This window comes from Ictalurus punctatus, chromosome 7 (assembly GCF_001660625.3).
Source record: "Ictalurus punctatus breed USDA103 chromosome 7, Coco_2.0, whole genome shotgun sequence".
NCBI lineage: Eukaryota > Metazoa > Chordata > Actinopteri > Siluriformes > Ictaluridae > Ictalurus > Ictalurus punctatus.
The window spans coordinates 7,763,474-7,790,517 of record NC_030422.2 but is presented as its reverse complement, the minus strand read 5'-3'; the positions used below and the strand labels follow the sequence as shown (position 1 = coordinate 7,790,517).

Sequence of the window (27,044 nt, the reverse complement as noted above, 5' to 3'; positions counted from 1 at the left end):
AGCAAAGAAGGCTGTGAAAAATTGTCTTTATTGTTTAACCTTGATCTTTTGTTTAAAAAAAATTCATAAAAATACTCTGCTCTGGATATCAAACAATTGCAAACACAACACAGGTTTATCCAAAAAAAAACAAAGCTTTGTTAAAAATAGGACAACACTTATTGTGTCGACCGTTTGTTCCATGCCAGAGAAACGTGGAAGCCTGGCTGGATTAACACACACTCCTCGCATACCACTGATATGAAGTTGTTTATTTTGTCTGTTTACAGAAATGAAATATGAATGAAAAGTTGTTGATAATTAAACCTTGACATCAAACTTGACGAAAAACTGCTTATTCTGAATTGGTGTGCAAGAACATGGTCAAAAAAGGTGTTTCCAGCTCCCCATTTTCCATCGGCCCACCCACAAGCTTAACCTACGTCACATATACCTTTTCCCTCATTACACGTGACCTGTGACATCAGAGCAAACACCATTAGGTACATCTATCCATCCTTCCATCCATCTTCTATACCGCTTATCCTTTCTTCAGGTTCACGGGGAACCTGGACTCTATCCCAGGGAGCATGGGGCACAAGGCGGGGTACACCCTGGACAGGGTGCCAATCCATTTCAGGGTAAAATCACATACACATTCACACACCCATTCATAAACTACGGACACTTTGGACACGCCAATCAACCTACCGTGCATGTCTTTGGACTGGGGGAGGAAACCGGAGTACCCGGAGGAAACCCCCGCATCACAGGAACAACATGCAAACTCCGCACACACATGGCCCCGGTGGGAATCGAACCCCCGACCCTGGAGGTGTGAGGCAAACGTGCCAACCACTAAGAAACCGTGCGCCCTATTTTGCATATAAAATAGCAAAAATGGCTAAAACATTCCAGCCCCTAATTTTTGTGTAACAAATAATTACCAAAAATATACATCAATAGCCATTTATGCATCATCATACATTAACCAAAAATAATCATGATTTTTTTTTCCTTTCTTTGCTTTTATTCTCACTTCTTCCATGTCTAACTCCAGTTGCTCATCCTGAGACTCCGATTGCGCAACCATTATCGTGCGCGCTGTGCTCATGCCTCGGAAAGACTCAATGCACCGACTATAACGCCTTACTCCGGGCCTTTTCTGCGGCCTGTGAAACGCTGTCATGTGGCGACACAGATTCCACAACAGCAGCACCTTGCACTTGTTCAGGTTCACCCTCCACCTCCTCAGCTTTAAGCCAAAGTTCAACACCATCAAGAATCTCTTTGCAGTGCGATAGTTTAGGTTCATACCAGTCATCATGATCATGCTCCTTTTCCTCATCAGGCAATAAAGATTGAACAGTATTTTGTAACTCGTCCAAGTATTGAATATAAACACCAATTCGTTCATGTCACCTGCTTCGATAAGAGCATTTATTTCACTACGCTTTCACATGAGGACACCCAGCTTTCCTCTTCGTGCTGTGATTCATTTAAACAGTTTCCTTTCCTTCTGAACCAGGGTCTCATCATCATCATCATCATCATCATCTGCTTGTTCCTGCATTTTCACTCTTGTATTATTTTCAGCGAAGAATCAACATTCAAAGATGCAAATATAATCCATGCATTCAAACTTTTCCTGATTAACGCCCACTCCTCGCAAATCACTGATATGAAATGATTTATTTTCTATGTTTACAGAAACAAAAGATGAATGAAAAGTTGTTGACAATAAATCTTGCCATCAAACTTAGCGAAAACTGCTTATTTTTGAATTGGTGTGTTTCCCCAGCACGATATTTTACATCGGCTCACCCAGAAAGGTTCAAACCTACGTCACATATACCTTTCTCGCATTACACGTGACCTATGACATCAGAGCAAACACAAATACATAATACTGGATAATAAATCATAATTGTTCATTGCCATACCACTAACCCCTAAATGTCAGTTTTGCATATAAAATAGCAAATATGGCTAGAACACCATGTGTTCTCCAAACTCATCAGGCATTATAGGAGAAGACTCTGAGCTGTTATCTCTGAGGGATAGCACAAAGTATTGAGCAAAAGCGTGCCATTAATTGTTGCACACCTATATTTAACAAAGATTTTTCTTTGATAAACCTGTATTGTGTTTGTAATTGTTTGATATCCATGAGAGCAGAGAATTTTTGTGAATTTCTTTAAACAAAAGTTCAAAAGATTAATCAATAAAGACACATTTTCACAGCCTTCTTTGCTCATATTTACCAAGGGTGCCAATATTAGTGGAGGGCACCGTACATAGCCCAACAATTCATACATTCGTGCTAATGAGGATGTTAGTACTAGATACGTACGTTAGGAAAGGTGTAGTGGAGAGTGGAGAGGCGTTAACTACACTACAGTAGCTACACTGCTGCTAAACTGTATATTTTAGTATTGTGTCAATAGCTGAGCTTCTTTACTAAGTAGTGGTTAAGTGCAACAAAATTCTACACCGCATTTTCCCTTTCCAAATAACCATCCATTTTCTGTAGGCTACCGCTTATCCTAGACAGGGTCACAGGGAGCCTGGAGCCTATCCCAGTGGACTCAGGGCACAAGGCGGAGCCTGGGTGCTAACCCATCTCAGGGCACAATCACACACACTATGGACAATTTGGAAATGCCAATCAGCTGATGGAGGAAATGGAGGAAATCCCCGAAGCATGGGGAGGACATGGAAAATTCCCAATTTCCCCTAATTAATGTAGCGCATATGTGTATGTCTCAGACCGTGTAGAGAATAACAGGATTGCACTACAGTTAAAGACGATCCATTCTTCTAGTGATGAAAACATCCATGGCCATTTTTATTTCATGCAGTAAATCCAGTAAAGTAACTTCAGTGAAGTTAGCTACTTTTTCTTATTAGCTTGTATTGTAGCTAGCTAGTTTATCAAAAGTTTTGGCTGCAGCTTAGCTATTTTAAATCATGAGTAACTTGTATCTTGACTAATTACATTGGAAATGTAGCTTCCCCGACACTGGAAAGCTGTAATGACTTTAAGGTCGATACGTACTATTAACGAGTGATGTTTTTCTTAAATAATACTAAGAAAACATCACTCAGTAAGAAATTTCACGACACACGCATAGATACATGTGTCAAAAAAAAACCTTATTGAAGACCTGGTTAAGTGAGTGAAAAATAATGTAGTACTGTGTGTGTGTGTGTGTGTGTGTGTGTGTGTGTGTGTGTGTGTGTGTGTGTGTGTGTGTGTGTGTGTGTGTGTGTGTGTGTGAGTAAATGAGAAATACCGAAGGAACATGAAGGAAGAATCTAGACACGCACAAATCTTATCAGACAAATGTTCATCTTGTATGGTTCTTTTTAGGAAAAATTTCATATGGCTCGATCCCAATCAGGTCATAAGCGCATCGTCCATCACTGCCACACCCAGAGACACAGTGTCCTTCTGGGAGCCGTTGCCTGGCAACGAGGGCTGATTGAGTTTCGTTGGATGAGTGTGTGTGTGTGTGTGTGTGTGTGTGTGTGTGTGTGTGTGTGTGTGTGTGTGTGTGTGTGTGTGTGTGTGTGTGTGTGTGTGTGAAACGACTACTATGGTGTTAAAGACTTACACCTACACATGTTTTTTTATTATTATTTAATTTATGTTAAAAACTTCTTGGCTGATACTTGTAGTGTAGTTTATGGTACACTAAATAGAATGTGATTTTATCTTGAATATAAGTATAGGTAGAACTGCATGAATATTTTTCTGTGTGTGTGTGTGTGTGTGTGTGTGTGTGTGTGTGTGTGTTGTTAAAGTTCAATGTGTTCTCCCCGCTGTGATGCAGTGATATGACTGTTAATAACCCTAATTGACTCTGACAGACACTAAAAGGTTCTCCCAAACTCCTGGGGTTTTTTACACCTGAAGAAGTCTATGTGCAGGATAACACACCTCTTCCTCCCCATCTCTCTTTTCCTTTTCTCTCTCACACAAGCACACACACGCACACATACCAGTCAAAGTGTTGGCTATGCAAGAATTTATTTTCAAAAGAGACAGATAGGTTGATATATAGATAGACATGTAGATTGTCATAAATATGAAGATATAGATCATTCAGATTTGTTTTTGTATGATATTACTTTGTCAGACTTGGGTTCTTTGTTCAATTCAACATCCATGATTGTTTATCTAACAAAGGTATCAAGGTTAACATTAGGGTTAGGGGGGGGGGGAAACAACAACAGCAAATCCCACCCATCCTATCCTCACTCATTCAAATTTATACAAATCATTTTTACAAATTTATACAAATCATTCATGAAATCATGATTATTGTTTTGAGGTTAACCCTCAAAACAATTGCTAACCCCTTGTATATAGTCTAGTAATACTCTCCCCACCCAATCTAATCAAATAAAAATTAGAGACAGTTTACAGTAACTATGTCTAATCGGGGCATAATGGGGTGGTCTGCCACTACCACGTGAGAAGACACAGTATCCTTCCGTATCCTCCTTCATTCTGGTTTCCTGGTAGACAGATTTGAAATACACAAAAATATCCCAAGCTTGTTCCTGAATTATTTTTTTGATGAAACGTCTTTCGATTACTTTCATTCACCTCTTTGTCGTATTTTTTTCATGGTCACTGTCAGGCTGAGGTTCATTTTTCCTCCATAAAAACTGTACGTCACAGATACCTACTTTCATTTGACACTCAGGTTTGTTGATGGCTGCATGTTTTATATTGTCTAAGATGTTTATCTCTCAGGAGAAGGCATGAAGATATAAATTCCATCCATATGCTGTACATGCATAAGTTAGATGGTTAGACATGGTTAGGCTGTGCTTCCTGTTGCAACAGATGGCCTGCCACACAACAAGCTGATTGGATGCGCGTGGTATTATTTCTCACTTCTCACTTTGATGATTAATTCATGAATTTAATTTGTTTCAAAGTTTCAAAGATTAGACAAAATGTTGTTGTTTACAAAAATTTATTCATACAAATCTTACAACACCTTATTTTTGACATTTATACTGGTGATGTCTTTTGTGGTTCCCATTTATATATATATATATATATATATATATATATATATATATATATATATATATATATATATATATATATATATATATATAATCTACTATTTATCTACACAAGAAATAGATTTGTTTATTTAAGATTCATCTAAAGTAAGGCTTCAGGCGCTCTCAGACGTTACACACAGGATGAATTTCAGAAGCGTGAGTGTCCTATGATTTCTACACGGCTATCAATCACACACTATGCATAGTGAAGCTACTGTAAGACAAAGAACAGGAAATGGTGCAGGTAGTCGGACAAAATAGAGTGGGCCAGGTGACAATTGAATGAAAGTCATGTGATCCAGTGAAATGGAAAGAGTGTGAGCAGGTGATGTGCAGCATTGGAGGGCCACTAACGTGCCATCTGAGATTGGTGGCCATTTTTTAAGTCGAAGCAAAGGCACCCGAGCTGCAAGCTGCCCTCCTGCGTCACAAAGCCTGCAGGAGAATGCATAATTAAACAAACATTGATTTCACACTCACACCCTCTCTCTTACACTTTCACACATACATTCACTGCAGTTTTGAGTAGGTGTGCTTTAAGCAGCTTTTTTTCCCCCACAAATCCTTTCTTTAACTCTGAGATTTTATTCTATTCACACTCAAAATGGACTGTAGTATGGTAAGATTGCCTTTGTAGGTAATTAAGGCTGCACACAGCCTCATACAGCTGTGAAATCCTAATTAAGGCTATTAGCATTTGCAACTATAGAGACATGATACACGAAAAGTACCCAGAAGTCCCAAATCACGTTTCCATACACAGCAGTAAGATGAACACAGGGAGAGATGAACATGGAAAATGCAGATATCTGGCATTAAGAAGAGCAGATTACAGGGCCACTTTTTGTCAGGAAGGAGAGACTTTAATCTGTAAATCTAAAGGTGCTCCGTGTGTTTTTGCAACAGGAGAAAAAAATATGAGTTCCAATACAGAAAAAAGAAAATCACAGATCTAATTTTCCACAACCACAAATTCATGAGAAACATCTTACACACATAAATATACTGCACAATTATAAAAGCTGAACTGTATGCTTGTAAAAAAAAAAAAAAAAAAAAAAAAAACCCAAGTAAACACATTCACAAACTCCCACTCTCAAGATAAAGAGGTAAAGAATAACAGCTCGGAAAATAGTAGACAAGGTGCTTGGCCATGCTTTTACAGAAATAGGGAAGGTTGTGTGGTGGCTCAGAGAAAGAAGCATATCTAAGGAGGCCTTTATTCTACAAGTGTGTTCTGTAGAGTGTGTCACATTTACTTCATGAAAGGAACCCAAGAGCTATTTTCAGAGCAAATCTTTGGAAGTGAGAACATACCATGGTGTGAAACGTAACGTGTTTATCAAGTAGAGTGTGAACAGGTGAGAAAAGAAAGGAGTTGGCTCGTGAAATTTAAGCGCTAGATGGCAGAGGGGGAAAACGGCACGGGAGAAAGAAGGAAGAGTGAGAGGCACCTTTCCGAAAAGTAAAGGGCTAAGGTATGGGCCAGAGCCACAAAGCCACTCACCAGGAGATTGGGAGGGAACTGCTTCAGCCAGTTCCTCATAAATGCCTCAAACTCATCCCCATCCGGGAGCGCCCCAATGTCTATGCCTTGTAGAAATTGGTGCAAATCTAAGTCTTCAGGGCTGTTGTAAATAAAGAAGACTACACGCTTAATTTCAAGTTCCAACAAATAAAGAAGAGAGGTAACATTCAGTGCAATGATTGTCTTTAAGACAAATTTATTTACTCATACTCATAATGGTAGCTTGATATATTTAAAAGACAAAATATCGGAAGCATACCCTCCAAGTGCACATACACTTTGTTAAGGTCTAAAAAAAGAAATAAGGAAATATAGACTATATTTGGTCAGACTAAACGATTGGTCCACAAAGTAGTGTTGTGCGCTCTCAAGTGCTTCAGTACAAAAAAGAAAAGAAAAGAAAGAAAACAGTGTCATTATCAAAATATTCATTTCACCGTCTATACTTCATACATAAAGTACATGTTTTAAAAGAAACAGCAGTCGCACTCTTCATCTCAACACCCAGGACAGCAAAGAACAAGGTGGATTAAGCGGCTGTGGGTTTTTTTAGTGTTTTGAAAGCGCTAAAAATAGGCGAATCGTCGTCCTTTGGTTCTAACTCTCTGTCTGTACCTTTTGCCGAGGACCGCGGCCAGATATTTCCGAACGGCCATTTGCTTCCGGTAGCGGCTGTAGCTGTCAGTGAACACGCCGTCCGAGTGGCGCTTAGCCAGAGCTTCTGCCTCGTTCATAGCGCTGCCTCCTCTGAGAGAGAGAGAGAGAGAGAGAGAGAGTGAGAGAGGATGAGAGAGAGTGGGAGAGAGAGTGAGAGAGGGTGGGAGAGAGTGAGAGAGAGAGGGTGAGAGAGTGAGAGAGGGTGGGAGAGAGTGAGAGAGGGTGGGAGAGAGTGGTAGAGAGAGGGTGAGAGGGTGAGAGAGGGTGAGAGAGGGTGAAAGAGGGTGAGAGAGAGTGGGAGAGAGTGAGACATGGTGAGACATGGTGAGAAAGAGTGGGAGAGAGAGTGAGAGAGAGTGAGAGAGTGAGAGAGAACACGCAGGCACGTTAGTGTTACCGAAACCACATACAAACCTCCAGACTAAAGATGATAACAAAATAGTAAACTACGCCTTCATGCATATGAAACCGGATGAAATACTTTGTGTCTATTGGTCTATTGCTTTTCCCTGCTGAACAAAAAACAAAAGAAACCTTTACAGAAATTCTAATGGTTTCCACCACAAATACCATTAAAACCATTAATAAATGTTGTGTGTTTTGGGCCATTTTCTCTTAGGATTTAATATTTTGTATTGGTTTCCACTAGACATAAACATGCCACCCACAAGGATCATTTTCCCATAGTTTCCATTAAAACCAATACAATTTCCATTATAACCATTAAAACCATTAGAATTTCATAGTATTCACTATTAGAATTCGCATTCTTTTGTCTCTTTTTTTTCCTTCTTATAATTTTTATTCCTTCGCATCATTTTTTGGGGGACAGACCATCCGCGGACACAGGGACAGAAAAGAAGACACTGAAAGATGGAATGGTGGGGTGAGCATCCACACAAAAAAAGACGCACTAAAATAGGGATTAAACAGTATAAAGTGTTGCAGTTTGGGAGGTAAGGAGAGAGAGAGAGAGAGAGAGAGAGAGAGAGAGAGAGAGAGAGAGAGAGAGAGAGAGATGCGCTTACCCTAGGCGTTTTGCCATCTGAGCATTCATGTATTTCTGGGCTGATAACTGACCCAGCCATTGCCTGTAGGATTTATTAAACATCCCGTCTGCATGTCTTTCCGTTCTGTGGTGACAAAACACCAAACACACATATCGTCACACACCCTGCACGCCAAGATCGACATGCTGCATGGACCACAATGACTCAATCATACTTTCCAAAACTAAAACAAAGCTCCTTCACACATCCGTCTCCAGGCTGAACACCTTTCATTCCATTCATTTCACATACACACTCACACTCAAAAAGATCTCCACATGAAGCTGGAGTTAACTACACAACCTCCTGAAACAAAACACACATTTATATCACACACTGATGAACAACAACAACAAAATCCCTGACATACTACTATACTCATGGACAAGACGAATAACGTTCAAATGAGTGAAAGAAAATGAGAAAGGGGTTGAAGCTTCACCTTTTTTCTGGAGGAGAAAATATCTCGTAGACATCATCCGTGCCTGATGGGGAGCTTCTGAGTGCGATCTGCTCTGAGTCAAAGGCCAAGTCTGCTAATGAAGTGCCATCTTCATCATACGCCGCAGTCTCCAGCCTGCAATAAACAACAATGAATCACAAGCTGTTGATTTTTTCTTTCTTTCTTTCTTTCTTTCTTTCTTTCTTTCTTTCTTTTTTTTTTTTTTTTTTACCATAAACAGTTTTTCACTTTCACAAATGCGTGCCATGGAAAATTAACCTCATCCGCGACACTGACGGACTCAGGATGGAAAAAAAAACAAGGAATACCGTGTGTCGAGCTAAAAAAAAAAAAAAAAAACCCTGACATTGATGATTAATAAACGGAAGCCGCTGAAATGACGTGTTACACATATCACACACATCCACCGCGCTTCGTTCCATTATTGACTAACTTACATATATCTTTATAATGATCAGGTTTCTATTAAACATGATGGCTGGATTGGAAATCTTTTGGGGTTCCTATTGAAATCATGGCTCTTTCTGGAACTATTCCCTGCTCCAGGAGCCTTTGATTCCTGTTGGTATTTTTAATGGCTCCACCGGTGAGAACTGAAATAATCTTTTTTTTTTCTTTTCTTTTCTTTTTTTTTTTAAATCTTTCTTTCAGATCTTAAGGATGCGCCATCGATTTAAAAAAATAAATAAATAAGAACGCGCCTCATCTGTTTTTTATCCCATACTGATATTGCTTTCGGCAGAACTGTATAAGTAAGTGAGGGTTTATTTTATTTTATTTTTTGCCCGTGATTCCAGACTGATTCTCGTCCTTTGCCCCGTTTGCTCCTGCGCACGGTCGGATTGTCCTACCTGAGCGGAGAGGACGCGCTGCACTGCACCAGGAGCGCGTAGATGAGGAAACCTAAAGTCCCTCTGCTCCCCGACATGATCATTCTGCAGGAGGAAAAAACAACAACAACAACAACAACAGCAACAAAACAAACATCAGACCACATCATTGCATTACACACACCAAAAAGTCGGAATGCTTTTAAACGAACGATCTTAAGTTGTGCGGAGAAAGCGCAGCAGGTGTCCCGGGTTCCAGCGCACTGAGAGAGGCGCAGTTAAACACTTCATTCGAGCTGATAATGGGATAGATTTCACATTTACAACTTTGCCTAATATATGACGCGTATCCAATTCGTTAAAGTTAAAAGTATTCTCCTCGTGTTTAAATATTTGTCTTTTTTTTTTAGCTAGAAGTTTGGAGGGATTTGGCGTACCTACAGCGGTGCAAGGAGCGGGATGCAGTCCGGTGAAGCTGCGAGATAAAATCTCTCTCTCAATCTCTCTCTCTCTTTCTCAATCTCTCTCTCTCTCTCGCTCCTCAGGGCGTTTTTCCTCCCCGATTCTTATAAAACTTCACTGTCGCGCTCTCTGCTCTCGGCTCTCTGCTCACCAGCAGCGCGCAAGACTTCTACACTTGTACGTGTGGTACTCAGATTTCTCCGCTGCACTGGACGCCAGGAAGACCGCGTGCCGCCATCATATGTCTCACTTTCACGGCGGCTGGGCGAGTTTTATTCTGCCGTGGCGAGGCGAAAACCCCTTGTCGACGTCACTCACCTCGTTCCACCAGGACCGACGCGCTTTCTTCGTCACGGATTTACTTGGGCTGTACGTATAGAAAAAAAAAAAGAAAAAAAAGAAGAAGAGCTCATTTGACACAACACGTGAATGTGAATATATTGTTTGTTTTTTTTTATGAGTGTGTGTGTGTGTGTGTGGGGGGGGGGGTGTAGGGGGAGGGTGTTGATGGTGGTGTTTGGCGTAGGCAGGTTCAGGTAGACGCTGAATGACTCATCACTGCCTTCCCCTTTTAGCGCGTCTGTTTGTGGAGCTGTCCCACCGTCCCGGGCCTGAAATCGTACATCATACTTCTTTGATCTTTTTAGGGACCAAACACCTGAGTGGTATTTCCCATGCCCCATACACCAGAAAGCATAGGCCACACTACGTGGGAAAAGTGAACGCTGGTGCAACGGATTGTATAAACATCAGAAAAAACGTAACAGGTGCAACAGACTGTATTTTCCGGAAATATTTATTTATTTACTTACTTATTTATTCATTTATTTACTGAGACTATATGGAAGATCTAAGACAAACTGTTTAATATATATATATATATATATATATATATATATATATATATATATATATATATATATATATATATATATATATATATATATTAAAAAGGAAGATAGAATGACTTCAGTCAAGTGCATGGTCACATTTTTACAGATCTGTTTGATGTTAAAAATAGCACTCAACCTTTCTAAACGTTTTCAAATAGATTTATTTATTTATTTATTTTTGAATTCCGCGAGACTTTTGGTGAATGAATGAATGAATGAATGAATCACCAGGCCTCGTACGTCATGTGGGCATGTGACGAATATTCCCCAGTACTAGTCTACAGGGCTGATAAACTTAGTTAAAGTTTAACGTGATAGGAACGAACTTTTTCATTCCCTTCATAATTGACACGGAGCTCAAATCACTTGCCCGCGCGCGCCACCCAGTGTTTTACACTAATAAATACGTGATTGGACATATACATACATATATATATACACACATATATATATATATATATATATTTATATGTATGTACGAGTGTACCAAGCATTGGGAGGCGTACTATTAATAATGACAATATTTTTTGATTCACACATATACAACAGGAGCACAGCTGAAGTCTGTGCCTTGCAGCCTACACCAATTTTCTGATAGGCCTAAGCAAAATCTATAAAAAATAAATAAATAAATAATAATAAAAAAAAACATTATGCCGTATCATATTGTGTTCTCCAGCTCCAGCCCTGCTCTAGAGTCTCGTTCTGCGTAAAATCCCTGGAGAGCTCTGTGAGCTGCTCTTCCCCGAAATAAAACCGCACCGGTAAATAGCCCAAATCTAATACTGGAGTCACCATCAATATCCCAGCGGCATGACGACCTCAAACGGAGAAGCGGTAAACAGGCCTGTCATGCAACTGATAAGACTGTATTTACTTCATTATTTTTTGGTTCACAAAAGGATGTTTAGAGTAGAGACTTTTCAGATAGGATCTGGTTACAGTCCCATATTAGATTACCTAAGAATTTTGTGAATGTGAGCTATTTCATGAGCAATAATATGGGCTAATGTAATGCGTTGTAGTCAGTCTCTCTCTCTCTCTCTCTCTCTCTCTCTCTCTTACACAGAGCAAAATTCTCATATACATAAAGACATTACTCAGTCAATAATACAAGTTACTTGATGATCTCAGGGGCATATGATATTCAATTCAAAAAGCATTTTTATGTCTTCTGGCTTATGTACAGATTAATCTTTATATATATAAAATATTATATATGGAAGTAAAATTGCCATTACTTAGCAAACTAGTAACACCACACTGCATGTTGAGGAGAAAATTCCTTTTAAAGCCACGTTCGGAATCCAGAAAATCAGATGTTAACGGTTTGCTAACTTTAACAAGTCATATCACTGACTGCAAGAGTGAATAGTCGGGAGCAGTGGTGGCTTGGCAGTTAAGGCTCTGGGTTACTGCTTGGAAGGTCTGCCACTGTTGGGCCCTTGAGCACGGCCCTTAACCCTCTCTGCTCCAGGGGCGCTGTATCATGGCTGACCCTGCACTCTGACCCCAACTTCCTGACATACTGGGAAGAAAAGCGAAGAAAATAATTTCACTGTACTGTAATGTATATGTTATCCATAAAGACTCATTATCATCATCAGTGACCCCACTGGCACCATACCTGTTCAAAATATGCAAGATCTCCCTTATAGTTTCGAAAGTCAGTCTATATTCTAGATTTGAGTAGAGTTGAGAATGCAATTTTTGTGTTAATGAGAGAGAGAGAGAGAGAGAGAGAGAGAGAGAGAGAGAGAGAGAGAGAGAGAGATTGAATGAAAATAATTGCAGGGTTGCTTAATTAAGTACAATATGTAATTTTGGCTTTGATCCCATGCAAAAGGGTGATCTTACATCTCTCTCTCTCTCTCTCTCTCTCTCTCTCTCTCTCTCTCTCTCCCTCTCTTTGTTTTCTCTCTCTCCTCTGACTCAACTTTAGCACAGGCATCTTCTTTTGTTGCTTGTCACTGCTAGAAGCCAAGAAATTGTCAGTGCTGCACGGTCCACAGTCAAGACAGAAAGGTTATTTACTTATTTGGAGGTCATTCGGAAGTTAAACAGACATACAGTACACGTGTAGAATCAATCCATTCATCTAATATTTTACTGATGCGGATACAGAAAATCTATTCTATGAGTAGTATGAGGTATGTCTAAATTCTAAATTATGCATGCTGTTGGTTTTAAGTGAGCTTGCGCAGAGAAATGTAGTAATCATAAAACTGAAATCTGACCTCTTCCTCCTTCATCCCTGCCTGACATCACTGCTATTTGGTATCCTAGCAGACAAAACAAACAAAGAAAAAAAAAAATGAAAGTGCTTGTCATTTTACAAATTAAGTCTCCTGATTGTTATATATATATTTTAAAAAATGGATATTTTATATTAAAAATATATTAAAAATTATTAAAAATTTGGATATTTTACATGTTCATATTTTGTATCATATGCAGTCTAAAAAAAAAAACAAAATTATCTCACTTTTTTAAAAAAAAAAAATTTTGTTACAACTCACTACATAGCAGTGATAAAGCATGAAAGCTTTGTATGTATGTATGTATGTATATATATAAATATATATATATAAAGGTTTTTTTTTAAAGTTACAAAGTCAAAAGGCGCTAGTTTGTAGGAATTGTTATCAATAGTAATAATAAAACTAAAAAAAGAACTAAAGAAAGAACCACTACACTGCCTGTTCTGAAACTAAACTGCAGATTTATGCGTTTACAAAGTTTTGTAGCTAAATAATACAATCTCTCTTATCCATCCAGACGACCATAAACTAACCAATCACAGCGTTAGGGGGCGGGGCATGAGATCCAAGTTCACTTGCTTCCTCGAGGCAGGTAAAACTCTTATAACTGCGAAATGTTGAAAGCTAAAATCACCAAGCTTACAGTAAGCGATGTGAGGTTTCCTACGTCTTTGGAGCAGCATGGATCAGACGCCATGGTGTGTATAAACACAATGTAGGATTTACAAGCACTTTTGCAGATTCAGCACGTTCTTCCGTTCTTAAAGGGAGTCAGGCAACATTAACCGTAAACTTCACTGCAGTCACTTAAAGGAGCATGTTTTGTGACGTATTCCTCGTTTAATGTGTGATAGTCCTCGAGATGAGATCAGGTGAAGTGTTTCTGTACGCTGTGTTTAACGCGTTGGACGTTGCTTTGTCATGTGACCTGTTTCAGCACAAAGATCCGGACTACTCTGTCGCTTATGTTGTGCTCGACACAGACACGCATCTGAAAGGATTTGGTTTGACCTTCACGGTGGGAAGAGGCACTGAAATCGGTGAGCTTTACCGGTATTAAACCTGCCTTCCTTGTAATAACTTTAGCCTGGGATATTGTCTCAGACTACAGCGGAAGGGTCCTGTTTCTGCCAACCGTTGGCTCTGACGCCATCATGTGACCATGTGGTCACACACACACACACACACACACACAGACACCCTGAATGGGATGCCAATCCATTACAGGGAAGCATACACACATTCATTCACGCACCCACACTGACCTATATTTTTGGTAGGTGTGAGAAAATTTGAGAACTTGAGGACATAAGGAGAATGTGAAAAAGAAAATTCACACAGACATGAACCAAGCTCAAGATCAAACCGGGGATCCTGGAGCTGTGAGAAGGCAACACTACTCTCTGTACCACAGTGCACCCTATTATTATGATTATTATTATTGTTATTATTATTATTAAACAGACACTTTGATTTGGTGGTACTGTCAGAATTCAGGTTAACACCAGGGTTTTTCACCTCGCGCATTATTGTCTCTGTTTAGTTGTGTGTGCAGTAAAGGCCTTGTCAACTTTGGTGATTGGAAAAACACTGGAGGAGATAGTGAGTGACTTTAGAGGATTCTACAGACTCCTGTCAAATGACGGGCAAATGAGATGGGTAAGTAACCAAGCACGTGAAGGCATGTGGACAGTTAGACTCACATTTAATGACTTTACGTACATTGTGCCAGATTGGTCCAGAGAAGGGGGTCATCCAGCTGGCAACGGCCGCCATCCTCAATGCTATCTGGGATATGTGGGCGCATGCAGAGGGCAAGGTGAAGCATTTCAGTTGATTTCCTTTTTTTATTTTTTTTCTGCAGTTTATAGCCAGAAAGATACCACGAAGTGAAGTTTATTATACTCGTGTACCAATATCATTGCAGATATCTTGCACACCATGATAACTAGTAAAAACACAAGAAAATTGATTCTGATTAAACGACACAATAAGTTGAACTATCTGTAACCTACAGTTGTCATATCAGGTGAACACATATTTTATGTTGCATGCATGTAATATCATTTTCTCCATTAATACAGCCCCTCTGGAAGCTCCTCGTGGACATGGTAAGATCATACGACAGTATAACCTCAGTATTTAGTATTTCAATCTTCTCAGTGTGCTGCAGCATTGTTTCTGTGACTGTATTCGATACTGGGAGATACCCAAGAGAGATTTGTATAAGTGGTTGGGACTGTGTGTATGTGTGTGTTTTCACAGGACCCAAGGCAGCTTATCCGCTGTATAGATTTCACTTACATCACTGATGCGCTCACCGAACAGGAAGCATTAGGTGAGGTCATTATTATTAAGTGATGTTTACCCAGAATGTTTTGGCTTACAAAGCTTTCTCTTTCTTTTTCTGGAGATAGATATCCTGGAAAAAGCCAACAAGGGAAAGCAGCAGAGAGGTAAAAATCTCATGTTCTGAGTTTTGGATATAACAAATATGTAATGGAAGCTGGTTATCACATATATGCATAATGTAGTAGAACCAAACTTGACGTCGCACTAAGTGTATGCGTAATGTTGCGATCCTTTGTATAATAGTTCATGTAGATCTTCTTAATATGTTTGTCAAGTTCAGAGACTACCATACTGTACCTTACTCTGGACTTCTGAAGCACTGGAACATGTGTAGATAATAGCTGTGGAAAATCAGCTTGGACCTTTCCAAGTACAATGGATTGCAGCCTAAGACAAATACTTGGACATGGGTTTTGGTTGTTTGAATGGTCTAGAGTTGTCCACAATGCTGCTTGTTTGAATAAAGGGATTTCCTGCAAGAGACAACCGATGACATGAACATATTTCTACTACACAGTTATTTTGGACACATTTTCATTTTTGCCTGAAGCTTCCTATATCACACCTATTAATAAGTGTGGGCAATGAGATTTAACCCAGTATAGTGCAGTGGTGTGATGTAGATTACAATATGTGCACATTCATATGGACTCAGCACCCACACAGCAATGTTTGTACGGTAAAATTCATAACAAAAACCGCATTCGAATTCATTTTGGATTCTTTCCGACTTCCACTAGCAACCTACCATACAGACCATGCCATACAACCATATCAGCAAGTTACTCTAATAATGACATTATGACCCCTTTGATCCTTGTAGAGGACCAGATGCTGAAGGAAGGATATCCAGCCTACACCACATCCTGTGCCTGGCTAGGATATTCAGATGAACAGCTCACACAGGTGTGTGTGTTTTGATCATTGACTAATGAGAAACACTGCAGAATAAAAAATGTGTGTATGCATATGTAGTCAGGTTAATTATACTTGTGTATGTGTGTAGCTGTGTTCTGCTGCACTAGCTGAAGGCTGGACCAGGTTTAAAGTGAAGGTAGGGGCGGACTTGCAGGACGACATTCGGAGATGCAGGCTCATTCGAAACATGATCGGGCCCGAAAACACGCTGGTAAATCGAACATTCTAAACCAAATACTAGTACTGTAATTTAAACATTTTGCTCATGTTCAGAATGCAGGCTAAGTTATTATTACACATTTCATATGGTTGGTTGTTTGCATAGCAAATTACAAGTGACCAAATCTGATTACTTTATTCAGACTGCAGGGTGAGCTGCTTTGGTAGTTATAATATGGTAATAATGCAGGCGTGTGCACGCCTTTAGTGCCGAGCATGTAAAAGAAATCGACGCGGAGATTTCACTGTGGATTAGAAACATCACATTCCTTTAAACATTGCATTAGACTTAGATAAACGTTTGGTTTTCGGATGCATTTGATTATCAATTAGCCTGTAACTTTATATGGTAGAGACGTTATTTAGCATTCAGAATGCAGTTTAGTGTAGAACCCGCATGAAACGTGCCACGAAAGGTCAAAACCGTTTCCTTCTTAAGCAAAGAAAATCATGAGAATGAAACACCATTTCCATTATTCTTTTAAAGTCATTTTTTAAAATTCAGAAAGGTTACTCTTGTCAATCAGGTACTCTTATTCACTATATGCCCTCCATAAGAATGACTTGAATCCAAGTAAAAGAAATCAGATTATGTGGTTTGTATAGATTGCAGAAAACCTTTCCTGCATCAACACCATATGCAGGTCTAAAGAGAGTCTTTGTGATTGAAATAGTTCAGTTACTTGTGACCTAATTACTGTTAGATGATTGACGCCAACCAACGATGGGATGTCACTGAGGCCATTTCTTGGGTGAGCAAACTAGCAGAGTTCTGTCCGCTGTGGATTGAAGAACCCACCTCTCCGGATGACATCCTTGGACATGCTGCCATCTCAAAGGTAATCAATAAGTGTCAGCATGTGTAGGAATAGCAATGAGAAAGTGCCTGTTATTACAGCTGGTTATCATGACATTAACATTCAAATCGATGTTTCAGGCTCTTGGACCTTTGGGTATTGGAGTTGCCACAGGAGAACAGGTTGGCAAGTGTGATTCAACCCCTGTGAATTGTGTGACGATTAATAAGCACGATTAATAGCGCGTATATTTTTGTGTGTCAGTGCCATAACAGGGTGATGTTTAAGCAGTTTCTGCAAGCCTCTGCTCTGCAGTTTGTTCAGATTGACAGCTGTAGGGTGGGGAGCGTCAACGAAAACCTTGCCATCATATTGATGGCTGCTAAGTTTAAAGGTGAGAGCTGTATGCAGGTGGGGTTTAGAATTTGTAATGGGTTCTCAACAGTTAGTGTTTAAATCTTCCTAGTGCGTGTTCGATTACTTGTTTTAGCTCTTATTAAACGTGGTTTTTAAGAGATTTGTATCTGTGTGAAATTTTTATCCTTTTCAAGTTCCGGTATGTCCTCATGCTGGTGGAGTGGGACTTTGCGAGCTTGTTCAGCATCTCATTCTGTTTGACTATATCTCAGTGTCAGCCAGCTTGGACAACAGGTGAGTGGATGAGTTACGTAACGAGAAGAGAAAGACCCGGGCGTGATATACTATGTGTAGACACAAAATATTTACTAAGCAGACACTGGAATTAAAAGTTGTGCAGTTTTCATTTACACTGGGGCTATGTTTGACTTCCAGCTGTGAGTTGACGTTTTTAACGTAGTGATTAGAATATTGAACATGCATCGGTAGAAATATCACATTGTAAAAATCATAAATACATAGATTTTTTTTTTTTTTTTAAAGTAGACTTGTAGACTTTGCAATTGTTTGATATCCATGAGAGCAGAGTATTAAAAGATCAAAAGGTTAAACAATAAAGACAAATTTTCACAGCCTTCTTTGCTCATATTTACCAAGAGTGCCAATATTAGTGGAGGGCACTATAGCTGTAAATCCTAAATGGTTAGTGCAGTATTTTTGTTTGTTTGTTAAACCCCTTGAATTAAAGCCAAAATTCTACTCGTCAATTCATCGTCAAAACATGCTTCATTTCAAATCCATTGCTGCGGTGGTGTAGAGGCAAAAGTACGAAAATTGTGTCGCTGTCCAAATACTTACGGACCTGACTGTATATCTACAGGTGTTGATCTGAAAGGTTCAGCATTGACCGTGCACTCTTTCAGTAAACCCAGAGCATTTCTGAAATGTAGATTTAAACAGAAATCTACACCACCATTAATAATGCTTATGGAAGCTAATGTGGTCATGTTGTTTTTAAATGCACTTACTGTTCTGTTTGAAAGGATGTGCGAATATGTGGACCACCTTCACGAGCATTTCAAAAGTCCTACCGTAATCAGAAATGCACGCTACATTCCTCCTAAGGTGAGTCATATTTCAGACTACAAAACAGCAGGGTTGTGACAGGTCATGCGCTTAAAATTCGCAAAAAAATGTGCATCTTTAAATTGTTATGCACGACAGATGGGCATTCATTTGTGATTAGCATAACGCATGTGTGATTCAGATCTAAATTGTTAGTTCGCTGTTACTTGTAGGGTACACGGATTTATTCAGAGGGTTTCAGTATTCAAATCTAGTTCTGCATTGTTTATGTCTCATGCTTGGTGTTGGGTCTCATTAGGATCCTGGATTCTCATGCGAGATGTTGGAGTCATCGGTGCAGAAACATCAGTTTCCTCATGGAGAGGTGTGGAGATGCATTCAGGGGCCGAAACACTCACCAATCATGTGAATAACTGCTGATTAACAATACAACAAATAGACAACAGATCTTTTATCTCCGTAATCAAAGAAATGTGCGTTTTCGAAATACTAAATACTGAAAAATGAATATTTCTTGATAGAAATTAAATTTTGTTTGATTCTACCTGTTAATTATGTGAAGACAACAATAAGGGACATTGAAATGAAAATGATAACTTCTAAAGGGTTCCACGAGTTTCTACTTATAATTTCTACTTAAGAATTTGTCACTAATTAAACTGCACTTCTAATCCTGTTTACTCGGCTTATTTTTCAAACTTTAAGCTTGACATTATCAATGCTGATGATGACATCATCCATATTTAAACGTTACACTTCCGAGTTGTAGATTGAGTGTTATTTTGAGTTTTATATTAAAACAACCAACTAAATATTTGACAGGAAAAAAACACAAATATTTATATATCTTCTAAATAAGTGACACTAACAGTAACATTTACAATTTACCAAGAGGCTGTGTCGTTTAAACTGCCATCTGCATCTTGATTGTGGGGTATGGATTATAGTCACATATCTCAAAATCCTCAGCTCTAAAATCATCAATACGGTCCACATTGCGAAGGATTTTCAGTTTAGGGAAAGGCCGTGGCTCCCTCTGAAGCTACAGGAGAGGGGGGAAAAAAGAAAATGCAAACATAAACAAATACATGTGCTGGTTATGTGCACACACTTTAATATAATATCCACCTCACCTGCACTTTTAGAGGCTCAATGTGGTTGAGGTAGATGTGGGCATCACCAAGAGTATGTACAAAATCACCAGGCTGAAGAGGATGGAAGACAAATAAAATAAACAAAATGCAACACACACACACACACACACACACCCCAAACTGAGACTATTAATTAGTCTACAACATTTTGGAATCGGTTATGGTAGTGTGTGTATGATAACCTTTGTCATGATGCACAAATGACGAGCCAAAAATGGGCCAAAAGGATTAGTACTTCTTAAAGTCAGAGTAACAGCATACTGTAGAAACTAATAATAATGTGAAACTATTAGGTACATTTTTTTTTTTTAGCTTTTTATATGGTTGGTTAAGACAATGATGACACACATTATTCAGAACCTTCTTCACTGCCAAACTGAAAGGAAGTATTAATTCTTCCTCAGCATTTATAGAGTAGTGTGTATTGTTGTACTTCTTAAGGAAATCAACGTGTAAGAAATCTTAGTGAAAGCACTCACTAAATGGACGCTTTTGTCCAAAGCGACATGATGAAAAACAAGCAGAGTGATAGATCAAGAGAAGAACAATAGAAATAGTGCTACTATACAAGACCTTTACATTGAGTTCTGGAGAAGCAAAGTGCGCAGAGTAAAGGTGTAAGAGCCAGAGTATGTGTTTTATTGATTTATTTATTTAAGGATAATGCGGGGTTGGCATTTCAGGGCTTAGTCAAGTGCTCACGGAAGAGGTGGGTCTTTAGCTGAATGTTAGTCAACGGGCTTTAATAAAGTACACTGATATTGATGCCTTAAAAAAAAATTTAAAAATCAGAATGCAAGTAATTTATATTCAGTGTGTGTGTTTACCTTGAGCCCTGTGATATGGGCGATCATGTATGTGAGTAGGGCATAGCTGGCAATGTTGAAGGGGACACCCAGGCCGATGTCTCCTGAACGCTGGTATAACTGACATGACAGCTCACCATCTGAGACGTAGAACTGGCACAAAGCATGACAGGGTGGCAGAGCCATCAGGGGAAGATCTGAGAAGAGGAAGGAAGATCACACTCTGCGAAACACACTAACGAAATAATGACCTTCAAAACCGGGACTGAACTGTATAGAAAACTCATGAGAAAAGACTCAATTCTGCCTTTGATATATGTTGTTAATGAATATATATATATATATATATATATATATATATATATATATATATATATATATATATATATATATATATATATATATTTATATATTTATATATTTATATTTACACACATATACATACATACACACACACATACACATGATACTTCTCTCATGGAAAGCATGACTACCTTCATCAAAGAACTCAAAAAGCATTACATTTGAATTATTGCGTTACTGTGAAAATGCTTGTCTAGTAGTACCAAATGCTTAGTATACTGACTAGCGAGGAGCTCATCAACGGGATGCTTATAAAATGGATTAGCTAACCTCGGTGCATTATATTATCACTAGCCAAATCCACCAAGGTTATTAAGGAACTGAAAAAATGTTTCCCAAAACCAAAGCAATCTGTTTGATCGTCTGGTCAGAGACTATATGAAATGTTTATATATTTATGAGAAACGTGCTGAACCACTTCTTCCCTACACAATTTCCTAGCCTTTCTAGTGAATTTCCATAAAGCCAGTAAATTGAATGAGTTGAATTTTAGTAATGTCTTCACAGGCACTTCTAATATGAAAACACCTTGAACATGTGGTATTCCATACCAATTCCTTAGCCGCTAGCAACTAGGATGCGATGCTGTAATAAATTCAGAAAGTGTATTCTGCAAGCTCATTAGCTATCTGTGCTTCTGCTCAATATACCACATGACATTGCATTGACATAGGCATGGTCGAAGTCTGTACCTTTAGGATTCCATGCACACATGATGATCCTCCTGTCCTCAGGATTGGACTTGATGGTGTTGATGACTTTCTGCAACTGGTCAACACCTTGGCCTGAGTAATCTGGTAATGAGAGTCAGAATTAAAATACATTGTAAATATATAAGCAAGCCATTTAGAGTGGGTAAATGTAGCACTTTATGAAAAACACACAGCACTTCCTGTTTTACATCCTGATAATGAGTCTTTATGGATCACATATACATTACAGCACAGTGAAATTCTTTTCTTCGCATACCCCAGCATGTCAAGAGCGCAGGGTCAGCTGGAGCAGAGAGGGTTAAGGGCCTTGCTCAAGGGCCCAAATTTATTTATATAAAGATTAATCTGTACATAAACCAGGAGACATAAAAATGCTTTTTGAATTAAAATCATATTCTTGTTTCATATTTATACTGTGATTGTTGCGTGTCCTGCAATTTTTCGACATCACAATTGTCCATGGGCAATTTGTGGCATGCCCCCATTTTTTTTTTTTTTTTTTTTAAATACCATCTGGAAGCCATTTTAGAAATCAATTTAAAGTTTGTTTGAAATAAAAAGAAAATTCCTGATTTGAACACTGCATATTGCCATCACAAAAACAAATTTTTTCATTTGTAAACAAATCATTTTTCTGACCACACAACTCTGTGCTTTATGTAGTTTTTATTGCCTGATATTGTAGTGTTTTTATGCTGCAGTAGTTTTTATAAACACAACACCTACCAGCCCGGGGTTCGATTCCCGTCGGGGCCCTGTGTGTGCGGAGTGTGCATGTTCTCCCTGTGCAGCGGGGGTTTCCTCCGGGTACTCCGGTTTCCTCCCCCAGTCCAAAGACATGCATGGTAGGCTGATTGGCGTGTCCAAAGTGTCCATAGTGTATGAATGGTGTGTGTGTGTGTGTGATGGTACCCTGCGATGGACTGGCACCCTGTCCAGGGTGTACCCCGCCTTGTGCCCCATGCTCCCTGGGATAGGCTCCAGGTTACCCGTGACCCTGAAAAGGAGTAAGCGGTAGAAGATGGATGGATGGATGGGACACCTACCAGCATGCATGTCTTTGTACTCTGCTCCAAAATGTCTCCATTGGAAGCCATACACGGGGCCCAAGTCACCTTCCTCACGCTCAGTGAATCCATTCTTATCAAGAAACTCTCGGGAGCCGTTGGCATCCCAAATCTTCACACCTTTCTCTGAAAGCTCTTTCGCATTTGTAGAACCCTACAAAGAAAGATCTGTGTTAGATTGCTGCCCTCTACTGGTAACTCAGATTATGACTGAACCATTTTAACATTCAAATGCAACCGGTTTGACTAGTGCACGGTATGCAGTGTCCATTTCAGCCATGCATGCTGAATGAACCTTAAGCAAATTCTTACTATGACCACCGAGACTGGTTTTTAGGTTTCATTTCTTTATATCGCACTTAAATCAGGGGGCACAGTCACAACAACTTCCGTAATATATAACGGGCAGTGAACTGGCTGGCTACTTTTGTGGGCTCAAAGGTGCTATAGACATTAACCCTGACTTTTAATAACAAACTACTCATTCAATGCAAGAGCAGGATTATATCAACTGACAGGCGGCTTTCCTTTTATCCAAGCCAAAATGTCTGCCCCACACACATTTTAGCTAAACACAAAAGTAAAGAATTATATTTAAAAGGTAGGATTTGTGATAGGTCTCTAATGATTAAATGGGTGGAATTGTACTCAGACATTCAACTACTTGAAAGCCAAGTTAAAACTTCTCAAAATGATTTATGGGGAAGTGAAGGTGTGTTAGAGGCGTGGCTATAGAATGACTGACAGGAAGACAATACAAATGCAAACATACATTCCGGACCAGAAGGCAGCTTTCCAACCTTTTTTTTTTTTAAGCTACATAATACACTTGTTCTGAGATAATGGTTTCAACTATTTTTTTTTTAAAAATCCTTTCTACATAATTGGTATTAGTAAGAAATTTAAAATATTGACCACTGCACCTTTAAGAGTACTGTGCAATTTGAAAAGTTTTACAACTGTAATACCTGCAGATTGCTACAGGGTCTTACCTTGATTTAAATGATTTATTTTTTTTTTTTCCCCACACATACTTCAGTTTGACATGAAATGCATCAATATGCACAAGATAAATGTTTAAACATAAATGTTTAAGTTATGCATCGAAACAACTTGATGTACAATTAAAACTACTCGTTGTAAAGGATGCACTCTAGTTTGACACCTGTGCATTTCTAGAAATCACCAGCGAAGAAGCCAAAACCATTTCAAACCCACTAATTCCGCCTTTGTCATATTCTCGGATATTATTGCGGTCTGGCAAACAGAGCAAATGGGTGATCAAGAAATAAAATCATTTACCTTTATGAACCACAGTAACTCCTCCAAGATTCCTTTCCAGAAAACACGTTTGGTCGTTAGCAAAGGAAACTGATCTAAGAAGAGGAAGAAGAAGAAGAAGAAGAAGAAAAAACAACACATAATGGACATGCTATGGTTAAAGGGCTGGGGCAGACTTGGCAGGAGCTCAAAAACAATGTAAGGTTAACTACATAACTACCCATAATGAATCTGGATCAAGCCTTTTACTCAGGGTGTCAAGAATAACACTACAGTATGCATGTTGAATATATACAGTAATATAAAAATTAAGACCTCAGAGCGTATATAGGATGGAATCTCAAATGACATATCCACGCTGCAGGAAAAAAATGTAAAATATAGAAACCATCACGGAAATTCTAATGGTTTCCACTACAAACACAATTACAAACCATTAAAACCATTACTGGTCCTTAATGGTATGGTATCCACTAGACATACCAAGCAACCAATAGAAGGCAGCATATTTCCAGTAGAGACCATTACAGTTCCCATTAAAAACCAACACAAATCCCATTATAACCATTAAGAATTCTATGAGGGTTTCTATTGTCCTAAATATTATACATATTTTCCAGATGCCTAAACTGAAGAAGTGGACCAGAACCCACCTCGCAGGTTGTATCTGGCCTGTAACCCGAACACTGAGACGACTCCTGTTCCTGTGCGGTCGCCCTTTTTCACTCCAGTCTGTAAAACATATTTGATCTGGTTCAGATATCCGCGCTCATCACAGAACAGAGAGAATGGAGCCGAGTCCTCTGGAGTCTTCTTCTCCTCTGCTGCGTTACACTGTTCCGCCGTGTATATTTCACTCGTGGCTGGCATTATGTCAGGAAAAAAAAAGTTCAAATGTTAGGGTTGAAAAAAAAGTAGTGCTATTCCTAAGCAGTTTGTGCTTAAAGCGTATAAAAAGGCCCCTGTGTGACCTGCTGAATCAAATAGTCGCGGGTTTTTTTTGTTTGTTTTAATCTTCGTTTTAAGGCACTTAAGGTGCATTACCGCCACCTACTGGACTGGATAGTGGTCAGCAGCTTGGCAGGAAAATAATAACAATAACAACAATAAATAAATAAATAAATAAATATACTAGCTATTCATACTAAATTAATAAAGTCTCTCACTTATCCCAATATTTTTAGATAATTTATTAGGGGACTGTGCATTTTCCCAGATGTTTTTCCGCAGGTTTTTTTTTTCTCACACGGTGGATAAAATCGTCCAATAAGATTGCTGCTTTTACACACGTGTCCTCTTTCTCAGCGGACAGCGGGAAGCCTTCCGATTGGCCTGCTTGAAATCACGTGGCGGTAGGGTGAATTTAGGAAAACAAGACTACTACTAATAAGAATTAATAATAGATATTGATGGTACAGTCAGAAAATTATTCTAACAAAAATAAATTACAAAAAGGACTATATATATATATATATGTGTGTGTGTTGGGGAGTAATGGAACACGTAATGGCGTTACATAAATCAGGATACAAAAAACTGGTAATCTGTTAAAGTTCAGTCAAAAAACAAAGTAATAATAAAAAAAATTAAATTAAATAAATACAAAAAGGGGAATAGTCCTACTATCAGGATGATTTTTTTTCGTTACATCAAGTTGCATAGCCATAATAAACAACTGATGAAAGATTTCCTATTAGAAAATGGCTCGATGTAATGCAAAGTAGCCAAGTTAAAACCCTGTAGTCAGTTATATGCTGAAGACATTCTTATACACCCTGCTGTTTCTCACAAGAAATATATTCCCTTAAAAAATGGACCAAATGATGGGGTCACCTGACCAATCACACCCGTATGCGCTTAGTGACATCTTTATTCTAGATTGAGTCTCTTTTTCTTTGCTGATGTCATAACCTCTTCTTGGAAGGCTTTTATAATGTGGTTGTGGGGATTTTCTCATTCAGCCACAAGAGTGTTAGTGAGGCCAGGCACTGATTTTGGGTGAGGAGACCTGGTGTGCAGTCAGCATTCCAAGGTGTTCAGTGCATGGGCGTTTCCAGGATTTTTAAAAATGGAGTGGCACAGGGGGGAACCAAGAACCAGTTGGGAGGGTGGCAGTGGCAATCACAATATTCTATCAGAAGTAAATACTGGCTTAGATAACATTGCGCATGATTACCAGGCTCTTGTGCCTGGGTACTACATGAAAATTGGCACTGCACAAGAGCCTGAAAATCATTCTGTATTGAACCATGTCTTCATGGACTTTGTTTTGTGCACAGGGGTATTGTCATGCTCCTTAAGTCCAGTGAAGGGAAATTTGAACGCAACATCATACAAAGACATTCAAAACAATCGTGTGCTTCCTACTTTGTGGCAACAGTTTGGGGAAGAATAACATATGGCTGCGATGGTCAGGTCTACACATACCCTTAACCATATAGTGTATCTGGTTAACAAAATACCTTCATTAAATACCCTATAATGGTCCAGTGGAAGATGCTAAACAACGTGTAAAGAAAATGTGCACATCCAAATATGTAAAATAAAAATAAATAATTAAATAAATAAAGTCAATAAATAACCATGGTGCATGAATACATGTCATTTTGCAGAACTTATTCAGGCTAACAGAGCTGGGTGTGTATGCATGTGGCCTGAATCAAGCTCTGCTCACATTTGTTGACTTTGTAAACCAAAACCCATCCATGTGGTGCACTACAG

General features: G+C 39.0%; 3 protein-coding genes across 5 annotated transcripts; 1 reads left to right on the top strand and 2 right to left on the bottom strand.

The window, feature by feature from the left end:
• Positions 1 to 5,105: 5,105 nt before the first annotated feature.
• Positions 5,106 to 10,475, bottom strand: adcyap1a (adenylate cyclase activating polypeptide 1a). Of its 2 annotated transcripts, none has more exons than XM_017472993.3 (7): positions 10,036 to 10,475; positions 9,616 to 9,699; positions 8,744 to 8,878; positions 8,281 to 8,385; positions 7,211 to 7,342; positions 6,575 to 6,695; positions 5,106 to 5,502 (listed from the first exon to the last, which is right to left on the bottom strand). In XM_017472993.3, the coding sequence occupies exons 2-7, from the start codon at positions 9,696 to 9,698 to the stop codon at positions 5,494 to 5,496; spliced, it is 585 nt and encodes a 194-aa protein (XP_017328482.1). In that variant the 5' UTR covers position 9,699; positions 10,036 to 10,475; the 3' UTR covers positions 5,106 to 5,493. The 2 variants fall into 2 exon arrangements, with proteins under 2 accessions (XP_017328482.1, XP_017328481.1); XM_017472992.3 differs by having other exon boundaries at positions 10,032 to 10,474.
• A 3,274-nt stretch (positions 10,476 to 13,749) lies between these two features.
• Positions 13,750 to 19,615, top strand: enosf1 (enolase superfamily member 1). Its single transcript, XM_017472989.3, has 15 exons — positions 13,750 to 13,908; positions 14,148 to 14,250; positions 14,754 to 14,869; positions 14,943 to 15,029; positions 15,295 to 15,321; positions 15,476 to 15,548; positions 15,628 to 15,666; positions 16,386 to 16,468; positions 16,569 to 16,691; positions 17,404 to 17,538; positions 17,637 to 17,678; positions 17,761 to 17,890; positions 18,048 to 18,147; positions 18,897 to 18,978; positions 19,238 to 19,615. Exons 1-15 carry the CDS (start codon positions 13,825 to 13,827, stop codon positions 19,346 to 19,348), a joined length of 1,335 nt encoding a protein of 444 aa, XP_017328478.1. The 5' UTR covers positions 13,750 to 13,824; the 3' UTR covers positions 19,349 to 19,615.
• On the bottom strand, positions 19,142 to 25,339 carry tyms (thymidylate synthetase). 2 transcript variants are annotated; one of them, XM_017472991.3, is made up of 8 exons: positions 24,977 to 25,339; positions 24,345 to 24,418; positions 23,022 to 23,196; positions 21,955 to 22,056; positions 20,921 to 21,096; positions 20,073 to 20,144; positions 19,828 to 19,981; positions 19,142 to 19,355 (listed from the first exon to the last, which is right to left on the bottom strand). In XM_017472991.3, the coding sequence occupies exons 1-7, from the start codon at positions 25,191 to 25,193 to the stop codon at positions 19,844 to 19,846; spliced, it is 954 nt and encodes a 317-aa protein (XP_017328480.1). In that variant the 5' UTR covers positions 25,194 to 25,339; the 3' UTR covers positions 19,142 to 19,355; positions 19,828 to 19,843. The 2 variants fall into 2 exon arrangements, with proteins under 2 accessions (XP_017328480.1, XP_047012354.1); XM_047156398.2 differs by having other exon boundaries at positions 19,142 to 19,352.
• Between the last annotated feature and the right edge of the window lie 1,705 nt (positions 25,340 to 27,044).

Bases quoted from the DNA above. Each gene is read 5' to 3' on its own strand.
- tyms (XM_017472991.3), bottom strand. From the start codon at position 25,193: ATGCCAGCCACGAGTGAAATATACACGGCGGAACAGTGTAACGCAGCA. The intron at 21,097-21,954 runs GTACAGACTTCG...TCCTCTTCTCAG, and splicing joins GTGTGCATGGAATCCTAAAG to ATCTTCCCCTGATGGCTCTG. The intron at 20,145-20,920 runs GTAAACACACAC...CATCCTCTTCAG, and splicing joins CCCATATCACAGGGCTCAAG to CCTGGTGATTTTGTACATAC.
- enosf1 (XM_017472989.3), top strand. From the start codon at position 13,825: ATGTTGAAAGCTAAAATCACCAAGCTTACAGTAAGCGATGTGAGGTTT. The intron at 14,870-14,942 runs GTAAGTAACCAA...ACATTGTGCCAG, and splicing joins ATGACGGGCAAATGAGATGG to ATTGGTCCAGAGAAGGGGGT. The intron at 15,030-15,294 runs GTGAAGCATTTC...CCATTAATACAG, and splicing joins GGGCGCATGCAGAGGGCAAG to CCCCTCTGGAAGCTCCTCGT.
- adcyap1a (XM_017472993.3), bottom strand. From the start codon at position 9,698: ATGATCATGTCGGGGAGCAGAGGGACTTTAGGTTTCCTCATCTACGCG. The intron at 8,879-9,615 runs GTAGGACAATCC...TGTTTATTGCAG, and splicing joins AGCGCGTCCTCTCCGCTCAG to GCTGGAGACTGCGGCGTATG. The intron at 6,696-7,210 runs GTACAGACAGAG...TATTTACAACAG, and splicing joins GCCGCGGTCCTCGGCAAAAG to CCCTGAAGACTTAGATTTGC.